This window comes from Antennarius striatus, chromosome 15 (genome assembly GCF_040054535.1).
Source record: "Antennarius striatus isolate MH-2024 chromosome 15, ASM4005453v1, whole genome shotgun sequence".
Classification (NCBI taxonomy): Eukaryota; Metazoa; Chordata; class Actinopteri; order Lophiiformes; family Antennariidae; genus Antennarius; species Antennarius striatus.
The window spans coordinates 6,578,892-6,593,145 of NC_090790.1; the positions used below are offsets into that span (position 1 = coordinate 6,578,892).

Here is a 14,254-nt window from a genome sequence, read left to right on the forward strand (position 1 = left end):
TCATAAGAACCGGAATATGCATGGTTCAGAGAGAAAACAAGATTTGATAAATAAACCACAAAAATGGAATCTCCCTCAGTTTTGACTTGTCCAAATATGTGGCCCTGTTGCTGTTGGCTGATCCAGATGTTTAACACAAAACCTTTCAGATTCTCAATCAATTTGGAAGACACAGGAAAAACAAAGAGGCCACCTGATTAACGGCCTTTTCAAAAATTGCATTTCTCTGTGAACTTTTGCTTTTCACCATGTTCATACATCGCAACTCCCTTTTATGGGGTAACTATTTTCTATATCTAGAAAATAGTTACTCAATAATGTATTCCTGCGTTTTGATTACTCAGCACAAAAAACACATTAACCCACACAGTGAGACCAGTGCCCCATCAACATTTAATCAAGCTCCCTGTCTATATGGACATGCAATACAGAAGAAGATATCTGGTTAAGAGGTAAATATTAATTGTCTTTCATTTCATTCCTTCATCCACCCATATATTTCAGCAGCATACCCTCCATGAGATGACGCGATTAACATAATGTTCGGTGTTAGGCAACATGGGGCCTGAAGAATGAGAACATGCTTATTCATGTTTAATTGATGTTAAAAATGCATTTTTTTCCTCCCTTTTGAGTTGCAAACCCACGCAGGCTGTACTGGAAACTCACTCGACGGGTCAGGACCGACTCAGATGAGAGCTGGAATCTGTGGCATATGGAGATTAACCATGCACTGCAATATAGTATTGAAAACCTAAATATAACAGAAGATGTAACAGAAGATGAATTTAAAATAAAAAGAATCATTTTGGACACGAAAGAAAAGAACAGTACAAAGCAATGATTTTTAAAGGATACAATGGGTTGTTTAGCATTCAACTCAAAAACCCATTAAGCATAAAATTATGCTCCACTTCCTATTGTTTCCTTTACAATTCAGTTTACACCCATAGCAGTAGCCTTTGAGGGTTTAAATTCAGTTAAGAACTGAGTTTCAACTTTCAAACCTCTACCCTCCTGACCAAAATTACACTGTGGGGATGACAATGACATTGGGGATGTGACCGCTTCCTGTTGGTCCCATGTGACTGGATGTCTGCTCGCCTCTGAGTCCTAACTGTAACAATAAGATAGCATTTCACTCCAACCGTGCTGCTCAGGGATTGCAGACAACAAAAGACAGACACTCCGATTTCCAGTGAGCCATAGTAGATGGCAGCTGTCACTCTGTGCCAGGACCAGTGTCTGCAGATACATCCCAGTGTGGTTCAGCTATAAGAGCTGACCACCAGGGACTAATACATCCTCAAATAGTCCCCAAAGTGAAAATAGTGGACAGATATTCAGTGAATCCAGACTAGAGAAACAGATTTGTTCTTAATTAATGACGTCACTCACTAATATTGACGTCTTCTTTTTTTTTTTTTTCAGCTTTTCCCTTCAGAGGTCACCACAGCGAATCGGTTGCCTCCATCCGACCATGTCTTCTGTATCCTCTTCTCTCACACCAACTACCTTCATGTCCTCTTTTACTACATCCATAAACCTCCTCTTTGGTCTTTCTCTAAGCCTCCTGCCTGGCAGTTCAAAACTCCTTCTACCAATATATTCACTCCCACGCCATCTCTCCCGGTTCTTATTTCGGAAAATGTCCTCAAAGTCTTCATATGCTTGAATTAAAATCTGTAGATTGAAGCTTGTCGTAATATTTTATAATTACAGTACAATGAATCACAATGGCGAAGTTTCAGATGGTCTTTGTCACTTGCAGTAAAGAAACTGTGATCCATTTTAATCACAGAAAACAGTTTAAAAAGCATTTTAGCATTTTTAATTATTTGTTTCATTTTACATCGCACAACAATACTGTTGTGGTTGAATGTCTATGTTCTCACCAACCTTGTTTTTAATTTCAAAAGATACCATATTTCTATACCATACACTTGTATGTAATCACTAAATATGAGAAAGTCAACTTAGCTACTAGCTTGTGAGCACCAAACGAAACCATTTGGAACACAGTAAACACCAGTTTTTATCATGAATAAATACAGCAGACGTTGATTTACTACTAAAAACTAGTTCTGGCACAAACTGTAAAAAAGTAAACTATAAATAGAAAAAGGTATTTATCATCTCTAATTTATTTGATTTGTATTTGTGCTTCCTTATCCAATTCATGTTTACAAAAAATGTGCTAATTATTCTGCAGAGGGAAGGCAATAATATTTACAAGGAACATAAAAGTTTGTATATTTTGAGAAACAGGCCATATGTCTCACAGTATCTGGCAAGTTCAATATAAATGAAAACTGCCAATTAACTGAACAGCTTGGCAGTTCTTATCCTCAATATGACAAAAGACAGTCTTCTATAACAAACACCCAGCACAGGACGAGCACAGATTAGATGGTTTGCTGCTGAGGATGAGTCCGGTTGGTTGGAAACCGCAAGAAGCAGCCAAGGAGAGTATAACTCCAGCCAGCCAATTAGAGCTTGGGGAGCACGAAGCATAGAGAGGCTAACAAGCTCATTCTCTTTGACCCTTCTAACCTTTGGAGGACCCTTCAATGGGAAATATGAGGGGTCGGGAGCCACTTTAACTCCTCCAACTCTTCCTTTTAGCTTTCTTCACACCCCCCAATTCCAACCCCGAGTCTCAGACCCTGCTGTGTGACCACAAGGTCTACAAACACATGCTGCCTCGCTCCAGAAGCCCACCACATGGCTTTTTACTGCTACACTGATGCTAAAAAGAACCGCAGAAAAAATCAATGTGTGTGCACACACATTCCATGTTTGTATCAGTTGTATTTCCTTGTAGTTAAGTCTGGTGTAGGTCTAAGTGATGGGAGTGAAATGGCCTCTGTCAAAGCAATGAATAGTAAATGTGTTCCAAATTAATTGGCATGATATGTGGGGCAATGGAATATTTTTTTGTTGTGAAGTGGGAGTGTCGTGAACACTTAGGTGGTTTGGCTAAGAAGAAATTAATACTTGAACAAAACGATGAAGAGTAATGAATCAAAATGCTAACAGAGTGCTAGCTGAAGTAATTCCAGCAGGTGAGGAGAAATAAAGGATGGGACTTCCATTATGTAGTGCATTTTAAGGGCATCGTCACTCAAACCACATCCAGTCTTACGAAATATAATAAGAGGGGAGTTAGCCCAATGCTGCTGCCCCATTTTCTCTACAGGCCGAATTGGTCCTGTCATTTGGATCCTCCAAACACAGAACATATGTGGGTTCAGCCCTGGCAATCAGACTGCATTGTGGAACAGGCGACTGAGTTCATCAGGAAAAAATTAGCCCGCCGCTCTGCAGGCCTCACTCTCATTGGCCAGCAATACAGCCCGCTTCGTTTGAGGGCACCCCAGACATTCCTGTGGATAATCTTTTCCATTCCTCTGCGCAGCTTGGTAAGGACAGACCAAATCACAGCACAAGGCCTGCATTGTAAGGACTTTTATAAAAAGCCCTGTTTTCAATGTCGTCTCTTTTATGCCTTTCCTCTAGCTCACCTCATACACCACAATTCATACAAGAAAACGTTTTTCCCATCAAAACTTTGTTCTCATAAAAGAAACACTAACTTATTGCCTTTTCTCAAAATGATCCAACAGAAAAACGAAGTCCTGAACATTAGGGTTCTCACAGTCCCTTTCCAGTAAGAGTTTGTTTTTGAAAAGCCCAAACAATGTAGAACCGCTGAAACCCAAGACCGGCCACATCAGTGTGCGGCCTGGAGTTCAGCGGATCAGTTTTGAATACGATTCCCCGGGCGAGGTTTGCTAACCTTCCCAGAAACCTCCTGCTCAGTCCCCACTATGAGACTCACACCTCCCACAGCGGCTTGTCATTGTGGTCATAGTACGGCAGCTGGAACACCAAGATTGGAGGACAGTCACAAGATCTGAGGACACTGGTAGATTTTTAGTAACACATTCCATAATTAGACCCATAATTATTACAGAGACCATAAACTTCAGATTCCAGAACTGCTGTCCAGCCTTTGCCGTGACAGTTACTGCACTTTTTTGCAGAAGTTAACTCTGCTCTTAGCTGCCCAGGGAGAATTTGACATGAACTTGTTTAACATCTTTTAAAAAAAAAGTGATATTTCAGTACAAGGTGTAAAATTCAACCCTGTCATCTCTACTCTTCTCCATTTACCGCTGAATTTGAGGTCCAAAAAATAATCTATGTGACTCGGACCGCAGTGAACCAGAAAATATCTACAACACAAAGAAAGTGAAACTTTAGCAAACCAAAGGAAGACGGCACCAATAATTCAAATGCTCTTAATTGTTTAGGAAATAAATCCACCCTTAATGCAGGCTGTGCCTTGACAGAAAAAAATGCTGCCATCAATCATGATAGTTCTGTAAAATACACAAAGTTAGGGGTGAGTTTGGTGGAAAAAAACTTACAGATCATGCTGAAACTTGTCTATGAAAAAGTATTTGACTATGAAAAACAGGGGAGGGGGCTATCCCTCCGCCTCCAGTGAATTTAAAAAAATCTTCCAAAGATAATAACGTGATAGCTGGGTTTATTTTATCTATTTTGATTAAAGAGAAATACAGCATATCTTAATTCAAGCAAACTATTGAGATTTAACATGAAATAGGCAGCGCAAAATTAAACTAAGTGATGATGAAACAAAGTAAAACTTATATTAAAAGGAAACTATTTCAGCTTTAAATTATTGTACAGGTATATTAATTGGCCAAAAAAATTAATTTGCAAATATGGTGGATTTATATGTAAAACATTTGTTAAATATGACCGTGAACATTAAAATAACAGATGTCATAAAATTCAAAAGGACCTTGTTTTAAAATCAAAATGCTGAGTTGTCTTTATTTTTAAGTGACTATGTCTTACAAAACGAGTCATGCTCTCCTCACATGACAGGCAGCTCAGCTGGTTACAGCTCTGACTCCGCAGAGTGAGGCCTTAGAGATGAAGTGATGAATTCATCTTCTTATACCACATGTTAGAGTACAGATTTAGAGCCAGCTTTCAACCAATAAATCTTAAAGCAGAGCAACTTTGAAAAGACACAGAAGAATGATATACCTGTTCTGTTTTATTCTGACCAGTCAGTGGGTGAAAACTGAGTGAGATACCACAGTAAAGAGCAGTTTTACAGCTAAAAGCATATTAGTAAATTTATTAAAATAATAAATAAGTTACATGCGATGTGTTCATACTCATCACTACCTGGATCTAATGTCTGACTGTGCTGTTAACTAGTTCAACACTGGATACATATGCAAAATGAATGACCAGAAAAATAAGCCTGCAAAAAGGCTCCTGGTCACACCTCTGACCAGAAGCAGTGTTATGATTATGATTATGATTGTGTGTGTGTGTGTGTGTGTGTGTGTGTGTGTGTGTGTGTGTGTGTGTAGCAGAAACACGCAATGCTTTCCAACATATGAAATACAGTTAAAATGAATGACCACAGAAACTCAAATAAATAAACAAAAGCCTTTCTATGCCTTTAAAAACTATTTGTTATTAAAGAAAATATTGTTAATTTTAGATAACAAAAATAATGAAAACACTTTATAGTTAGCTCAAGTCAATCAAATAAACAAAAGCTATAATAACATTTGTATGTATGTTGTGTCTTCTATCCTATTCGAATGTACACACAAAAGAATGAACCAAACTAGAAATAATTTTTGCTATGTTGAGTACTGATCAAGTTCACTGAGGTAAGACAATATTTTGGATAATAAGGTATTATTTATAGATAAGTCATGAGGTACACACCAGTCTCCTTCGACTTCCCTGTCACTGATTTGCAGTTGATGATTTTTTTGAACACCACTCGCACAACATACATTCCTTACCTGGCAGTTTACTAACGACAAGTGCATTCTTTACATTTCAGCAGAGAACCAAAAAATGGAAAAGAAGCTACAGGTCTCTTTATAAACTCCTTGTTACCTGAGGATAGGCGACGCTGATGGAGGGGACACATTCCGGTGAAACAAGAACATGCCTCACCTGGGCGACCTCGCTGCATCGGAGGAGCCAATGAGCACTGTGGCTTCAAAAAGCCTGAAAAGACAAGTATGAAGATAAATTAGAGATGAAAAACAGAAACAAAATGAAGACTAAACATTTTGAAGCATAGAAAAGGTTTAGACTTGTGTTGATATAATGTACACCCCAGCTAGGGTAGCGCCACTGCTGGAGAAAGCTAACTATTCACATTTGCACACTTCTGTGGCCACTTTGCCCTTTTCCTAACCTCCATAGTGGTAACATCACACCAGCCCACTGTTCAAGTGGGATCTATGAGTGCATCCAGGGCAAAGACTCCACAAAGTGAACAGAGCCTGCTGAATTATGGGTGAAGATGAAGAGGAAAAGGGCAAAAAACAGCCTGTGGATAGCAGCTCTGAGTGGGCAAAATTGCCAGATTAGACTGGGGTGCCCTGAGGGGCAGGATGTCTTACTGTCTGCCTCTGGGGTTAAAATGGTCATTCTCAATAGGAAAGTCATTATCTAGCACAATGACGTAACCCTGTAAGCTGCCCCCCCTCCGCTGACCAGACTAGACAATATGCAGCAAACATTAAGAGAAAAGGAAAAACCTACACTAACTAGAAGGTAGATAGATAAAGATATTTTGGAGGTTATAGGACTTGAATATTTAGAATTGGGTGGAATCGAAAAAGATTGTAAGAAACAGTTGGAGTACGATTTACACAGTGTAAAATGATAACTTTAAAACATACGCAAAATCAAACAATGCATCACAAACCTAACAGTAATAAAAATTAAAAATAAAAATTCAAAGGAGGATTTGTTTGTCTTTACTAACTGGCTGGCTCAAGCAGATTTCACTGTCATCGACAGGTCAATGCAAATCCAAATTTTATCCATTCCTCAAGATGACCTTCACATTTACAGGAAACACCCTCCCCCCTTATTGCATTCTGAGGCAAATAAAGCCTCTTTATTGCCACAATGAAAACCATGTCAGTCCGGATGAGCTCACAGGATGACATTTAGAACAAGCAAAGAGATATTGAATTAGTTCCCCTTGATAACCTGTATGGGACACTGATACTTTATTAAGGCTGTGGAAGCGTGTATATTCCACATAAGTGCAGTTATGTGGATGTGTGTTTGCATGTGAAATGTAAGAAAACGAAGATCATTCAAACAAATTCTGAGTTACAGAAAACTGATAGAGAAATCTTTGCAGTTGCATTAAATGTAGATGTTCATCTTAAGTTTAGTTCATCTTGTTTTCAGAGCACAATTACACTTTTGTTGCTTGCTATCAGACTCTGGATCTGAACTGAGAAAAAGAGCAGTGACACAAAAAACAGTTGCATGGGTATCATTTGGAGCTAAGACATGCTGGGGGGAAGAATGTTCCCTGTAGTCACATGATCTATTTATGCATCAACATGAGGGCTGTGTGTAACTTCTAAGAAAAATTTTAAGGTTAAATATTTATTAGATTAGTTGGCCACAAAAATTCAAGCTTGCTTTTCATCGTACATGCATGTGAGCCATCAACTGAGAGCATGACTCCCTAAAATCTAAAGATATTTGTTTTCCATTACACCTACAGAGTAGCTCAATGACCCTGATGAAGTTGTTCGATATTGGGCCATACAAATAATACCCCAGATTCTGAAACGTACATTGTGCACATTTGAAATTATACAAGGGAAGTAGAAACATGACAAATTGATTACAGATAATACAAATTACAGTAAAAAGAAAAAAAGAAAAAAGATCATCAAAGTCGATTTTGCGAACTCTCAAATCAATGATCACAAAAGATTTGTTTTCCTCATAGTTTTCTACATTTACTAGCCCTGCTTGGATATATCCAATGCAGAATGATTTTTCTGAGAATTCAAGGATGAGGAGAAAGTACATTCCTAGCTGTATGAAAGGTCAAAGGACAAATAATGACATATGGCATAGAGCTCAAAGCAATGCCATTGAACATTAAAGCATTAACACATAAACCTTGGCTCCCAGTCAAACCGGACTTGTCCAAAATCAGCAGTAAACTAAGCAGACAGCAGCCCCTCCAACAAGAAAGGCCAACCCTACCAGCCGTCCACCAGACTATGTTCCCACGGGGACAGAGTAATGCTAAAGTGTGATGTTCAAACACTTGGTATTTCACCTAAAGCTTAAGACAGAACAAGAAAAAGGAACAAATTAGTTTGACCCTCAACATGTACTTCACCTGAAAGAAAAAAAAAATCTGCTTTCAATGTAAATACATGGAATTCTGAGTCACGTATATAAAAAAAGATGACTCGTATCAGGGTTTGTACATGTCTTTTTTTCCTGCTGGCATCATACACTGATGTCGGTGAAAGGCTTTAATTTTCAGGCCTTGAAGTAAATGATCAAAGCTCGCATGTGTGTGTGCAGTCTGAGGATTTGCTATCAAGGTAAAATCCACTACCATAGCATCAATAGGTCTGGGCCTGTATGCTTTAGCAAAACTCCTAAAACAGAACTGTTTGATGTTTCTTTTCACTTCAGCAAGTAACTCATTGACTTTAATAACTGTATGATCTTCACAAATTATCCGTAGGTTTGAGTATGTGCGTGCATGTTTGTCTGTGTGTCTCCATGTGGCTCTGCCCTACAACCCCCAGTAGGCTGGGATAGGCTACAGCACCCCGTGACCCGCAACGGCGGAAAAAGCGGAATTTAAGAATGAGTAAATGAATGAATGATCAAATCTTCATGACACAAGCTCAAGCATTCCCCTAACTGGCAGCCAATGAACATTATCTGGGGATCTTTGGAGTGAAGTAAACACACTGGGTGTTTCCTCATTAAAGATAGGCCACTAATGAAATCACATCCAGCCTTTACAGCCTCACGCTAATGAACGCAAGCCTTTGAGAAGGTCCACTAATGAAAGAAGTATTTTTATTGCTATAAGGCTAATAAAAGAAAAGCTTAATGACAAGGTTCTAATGAAACAAAGGTGTAAAAATGTACCATAACAACAAAGCTCCCTGAGGACAGTGCAACCATCAGATTTTCCTTTAAGGACACTTTCTCTGATGTATCTGGGATACATCAGAGAAAGTGCATCCAGTATTTACAAGATCCCACAAACTGAAGTCTTTTGAATGAAATACATGCAAGTATTTATGAGAATTTGAGGTAGTGCAAGCTGAGCTCTCTTTGTAGAGAGCTATTGTTGATGTACCATGTTGCTAGGGTGATCAAGACCAAGGTCAAAGTTCATTGGGCCTTTAATGCATCTCCCAGGTGCAATAAAAAACCTTTCCCACATGGAATTCCAGAGGATAGGGTCCAGATAGGGTATGCAGGACAACAGACCAACAGAGGAGCCATCAATCACTACCACTTCGAATGCTGTTGACTGCATTCTACAACATAGAAGGTCTATGTGAGAAAAATAAAAGAAGACCTGTGTGAGAGACCAAGAATTACACAATCCTGTCTGTCCTACACAACGGTCTTAGAATTGACTTTGTTAATCCAGTGTTTGCCCTGGGTGCATGAGATATTAGTTATTGGATTTTCTGTTTCCTCAAGACGTGAGACTTAAAATTAACATAAACTGATCTTTACCGCATAACTAGATTAGACAGACAGACAGACAGTTAGAAGGACAAGCGGATGGACAGATTTATACTTTACTGATCCCAAAATGGTAAATTCACATGATTCACATTCGGAAGATTGATTAAAAATGTAACTTGTAACCGTTTTCTTTTATTTCTGTATTACTAATGGAAGCAAATATTATTTAGTAGTCAAGCTCCTGACCACGTAAAATCAAAGCTGGAGTGTTATGACCTTAGTGCACTTTTTCATGTGCATGTGATTTGCAAAAACAAAATCTTGACCTGATCATGCAGTCTGTACCCATCTGCTAAATAACTCAAGAGGGTAAATGCTATCAAGTCGACCAAGTAGATACCCTGGTATAAGCTGTTACCTGCTGGGAATCCTTGTGTACGGAGAGCATGTCTTGCAGTGCATGTCAAAATAAAGGTTTTGGTTTCTCCACAGACAAGCTTTTAAATGTTTCATGTGTAAACAATGAGCTACAGCCACATCCATTTACCATAATAACTATAAAGATTGTTTTGTGTCTGGCACGGGCGGCACTGTGGCGCAGTGGGTAGCGCTGTCGCCACATAGCGAGGTGGTTCCACATTCAGAGTTTGCATGTTCTCCCTGTGTGTGGTGTGTGTTCTCTCCGTGTTCTCCGGCTTCCTCCCAAACCCAAAACCATGTGCTTCAGGTTAAGTGGACAGTCCCAAATTGCCCTTAGGTGCGAGTGTGTGCATGCATGTTTGTCTGTGTATATATGTGGCTCTATGGCACACTGACATCACACAAGGAGTATCCCCTGCCTCACGTCCCCTGTTGGCTGGGATAGGCTTCAGTACCCTGCGACTGGCGATAGCGGAAAAAGTGGGTTTAGAAAATGAATGAATGAATGTGTCTGGCATGACATGTGCCACTGTCTGTCAATTTTCTCAAGAGTACTGTTTTGTGATGGTGTTGAAAGAAGTAAATGCCTCCATTAATTTGATTAATTCTGCCTTTTAAACATGGAAGCCACAGCATTCTTCTGAGCCAAAACAAATGTAAGCACATGTGACAAAATGTTTATTTATGATTTATGTGACCTGTCCACAAAACCTGGTTATTCATGTTGTACTACTGATCACATTTTTTACTGTAGGGAGAAAACCAGAGCCCCACCCTAGCTACCAACCAATCACCAATAACACTGTTTCATGTCACCTTCACCGTTGGACTTCATGATATAAACTGTTGATATGATTATCAATGCTTTGGCATTGTATCAGAATTGATTAAATCTTAACAATACACAAGGCTAATTCTCATACAGAATTTAGCCTAAACACTCTGCATGTATTAATTTATTCAATCCCAAGTTATTTACAGTCCTTATTTTCTAGTTGAACAAGAAATTGAGGAAAATTTTGGTAAGACCTCAAATATACTGCACTACCTGTTGTATTGCCTGTTGTACTTCCTGTTGTTCTGACTGTGTTGTACTGGCTGTTTACCGTGGGTCAGAGAGGACTGCAATTTCATCTGTGTTGTATGTCATGTATATATGGTACACTTGACCACAAAGCTGACTTTGACTTGACTTTGATATTCTTCAACAATAAATGACTGATTGCATAAGTCATTCTGTCATTACTCGACAATATAATAATGAGGCTTAGTTTCCATCGTCATCATCAATACATCAATTCATTTTTGTAATCCTTTGTAACACTTTGTATGGGCTTCACCCTATTCCTTTACAAATCAAAGCCATCAAGTATCATGTTATAATGATTGCTTTTCTCCATATCGAGCTAATCCTATCGAGAATCATCTCATTACATCCACCATTACCACCCTGGCAAAGCTTAAATGCCAAAACAACCATTTCTTCATTTCAGCTAGGTCTATGTGAGGACGTAAAACACACTCTGGGACCCATGAGCTTACCAAACATTTCACTGCAAGCACTGCATCACACTCTGATCCCGATCATCTGCATGGCAAGCATCCAACCTGCTCCTCTCTTTCCATCTTGATTTATCTCTAGCCTGAGCAGATTGAGGACTACAAAGCAAACCACAAGAAAACACTGGAGGCAAAATGCCATTATAAAAAGAAAAACAGCTTTGACATATTTTATACACATCCTTTTGGTGTTGTTGTTACAACGTGCTTCTCTTTCCAGATTAATTACACGGTTTTTAGCTTGGCTTTCAATTCCATTCTAAGCTATAACATTACTGACATTTTGAGGGCTTAAGGCCATGCCAGAGACAGGGCAGGTCAATGAGAGAAGGAGAACTAAATCACAATGTGAGCAATCAGATAAACAAGTGCTTTAGCTTTGAAATGACTTACAGGCCTCTGAGGTAAGTTGCATATCGTTATTGGTTCATTTTGTCAAATCTACAGGTTGGAACTTGGGGTAAGATGCAACTGACAAACATATTAATATGTTAAATGGTAAATACTCTTCACTACAGTGCATTGACTTTAAATGAAGTAAGGTAGCATCTTTCGAGAGGGCTGCTTTGGGCTCTAATGAGTGTAAGACAGGTCCAGAAACAGATGGCCAAGATTTTGGTTGAAGACATAATTCTCAGGTTAAGCCAGAACATCCTGAGACACCAAAAATTAATTTTATAAAATGACAAGGAGGTTGGCGGTACAAGTCATCATTTAACTGGAAATAATGTTGACTGAAAGCTGCAACTCGCATTTGTTTCTGGAGACTTGAGACACAAAGCCGACCACTGTTGAGGTCTGGACTGGCAATAAACACTTAATTGGACAGTTTTATTGAATGACTTATTAAACCACTGTGTTTGGGGAGTCTTAAAATGAGGCATGTTTGAAATGAACAAGAGCACCTTTCTGTACCAGCTTTAAAAAATGAGTTGTCTGAAATTGAGTCTGTACCTTTACACAGTATGAGCATAGTAAAACTGCCAGTTGCACTATTGTGGCATTTAAAATTGAGATATCTGTGGAAAAGGTAACGTTGACAACAATGGCATTTGAAAAATGGTGAACAAGCACATGTCTCTTCACAGTCCACTGGCATTACTTTAGGTAATGCTCAAAACCATTGCACCTCAAAGGAAACATAATAGTAAATCTTAGATTAAAATGATAGGACAAAATTAACTTTAATTACAGTAAAGTTGTAAACTGTCCTGATTTATAGACTGAACAGAGATAGCACTGCACTGAAATACTGTAACACACCACACCAGAATCCCCTCAGTTCATTGTCTCTCAAGCTTTGTACAACTAAGAAACCTTGACTTGTGTGCTTCTCAAGTAAAAACATATACGTAAAGCATCTTTTGTAAAACTCTGTTGCTGCTTCATTGTCCTTGTCGACATATGGGTTTTGACTGCTGTCAAAAAGGCAGACATAATTCTTTAACTTCATGAAGACAACACATCTGGAGAATACTGACAATATGGTTGTGGCGAAGTCTGGCACCTAAAAATGCTCCACCCACATTGTAGTTCATAGTGTGAATGACTAAAACCACCACCTCCGCAAGTTACTGGACTGCCTGGTGCGGACATTTTTAATAGTGGTTTAATACCCCCACCCCTCCAACCCACCCCTCTAACAGCTGTAGAGGTATTTAAAAATATTGTAGGATTAACCTGAAGGCAAGGCAGATACAGTATATTCTGGCTGTGGCCCCTTTTCTACCAATATCTTGGCTTCATCATTCCCACAGAGCGCTTCCTCTTGTAGCTTTGTATAAAACATTACACAGTGTTGGGGTTAAGCTTAGATGACACTAAAGCAGAGGCTCCTGATAATTTATAACCAGGGAAACCAAAGGAGTGTGGTAAATGAGGTTAAAGGGGAAGAAAAGAAGGGGCTGGTTCAGAGACCACTCGTGTACGTCAGAACTTTTCTCCAAGGCAAATAGGGGAACAAGGGCCTCACTGCAGACTCTAATCAAATTTGTGTGATTGGACACAGAAAAAGTTGCATGGTTTTAAGAGGTTCCTTTTACTGCAGAAAGGACACAGGGAAGCATTTAAAACTCCACTATCCCTCCGCTGATCTTTACAGTAGCCATCCACATGACGGTCAATCTGGCCACACCGACAGCCTTTGGCAGAGAGAGTACAGGCGCTATTTTAGCTGTGAAATATCACCACCAGACACCAAAGATAAAAATATTTTATGACATTTCTCTAATGGATCACGGGTGGGTGTTTATAAAATAAATTGTAGGATTGCGTTGCTCCAATCCAGTATCAAGGCAGCTATTTTTAAACTTCATTAATGAATGCAATTTGACACAAGGCATCATTCTCTTCAGTAAGAGCTCAAACCTAATGAAGATAATCAAAGAGATTCGCCTTCAACTCTTGTTAAAATAAAGTTTGCCTTTGCAGTATGAAGATGAATATTCTGTGGGGGGAAATCTAATGAATTAACAGAAGTCAGAAGTCCGTGTAAAGCAGACAGAAAGCGGTGGTCCAAAGCAGCAAATGGTGCTCCATCAGTGCCTGCATGGGTCCTGGCAGAGGGTCCCAGAGCACATTATCTGTTGGCCTAATAAACTGAGTCTACACGCCTACACAGCCATCTGTACAGGAGCCCATATCACCGCATTAACCTCCTCTTTCTGCCTCAGCCTTGTACAACTTCAATCCACTTACTGAGGAT

The 14,254-nt window shown here is 39.2% G+C and overlaps 1 protein-coding gene across 5 annotated transcripts in view; it reads right to left on the reverse strand.

The window, feature by feature from the left end:
- The window catches only part of rxraa (retinoid X receptor, alpha a), a 99,488-nt gene that overhangs the window by 67,974 nt on the left and 17,260 nt on the right, over nucleotides 1-14,254 (reverse strand). For all 5 annotated transcript variants that reach the window (XM_068334012.1, XM_068334011.1, XM_068334010.1 and 2 more), the window contains exon 2: nucleotides 5,965-6,078. In XM_068334012.1, coding sequence (XP_068190113.1) covers nucleotides 5,965-6,078 — 114 coding nt within the window. The remainder of the gene's footprint in view (nucleotides 1-5,964; nucleotides 6,079-14,254) is intronic.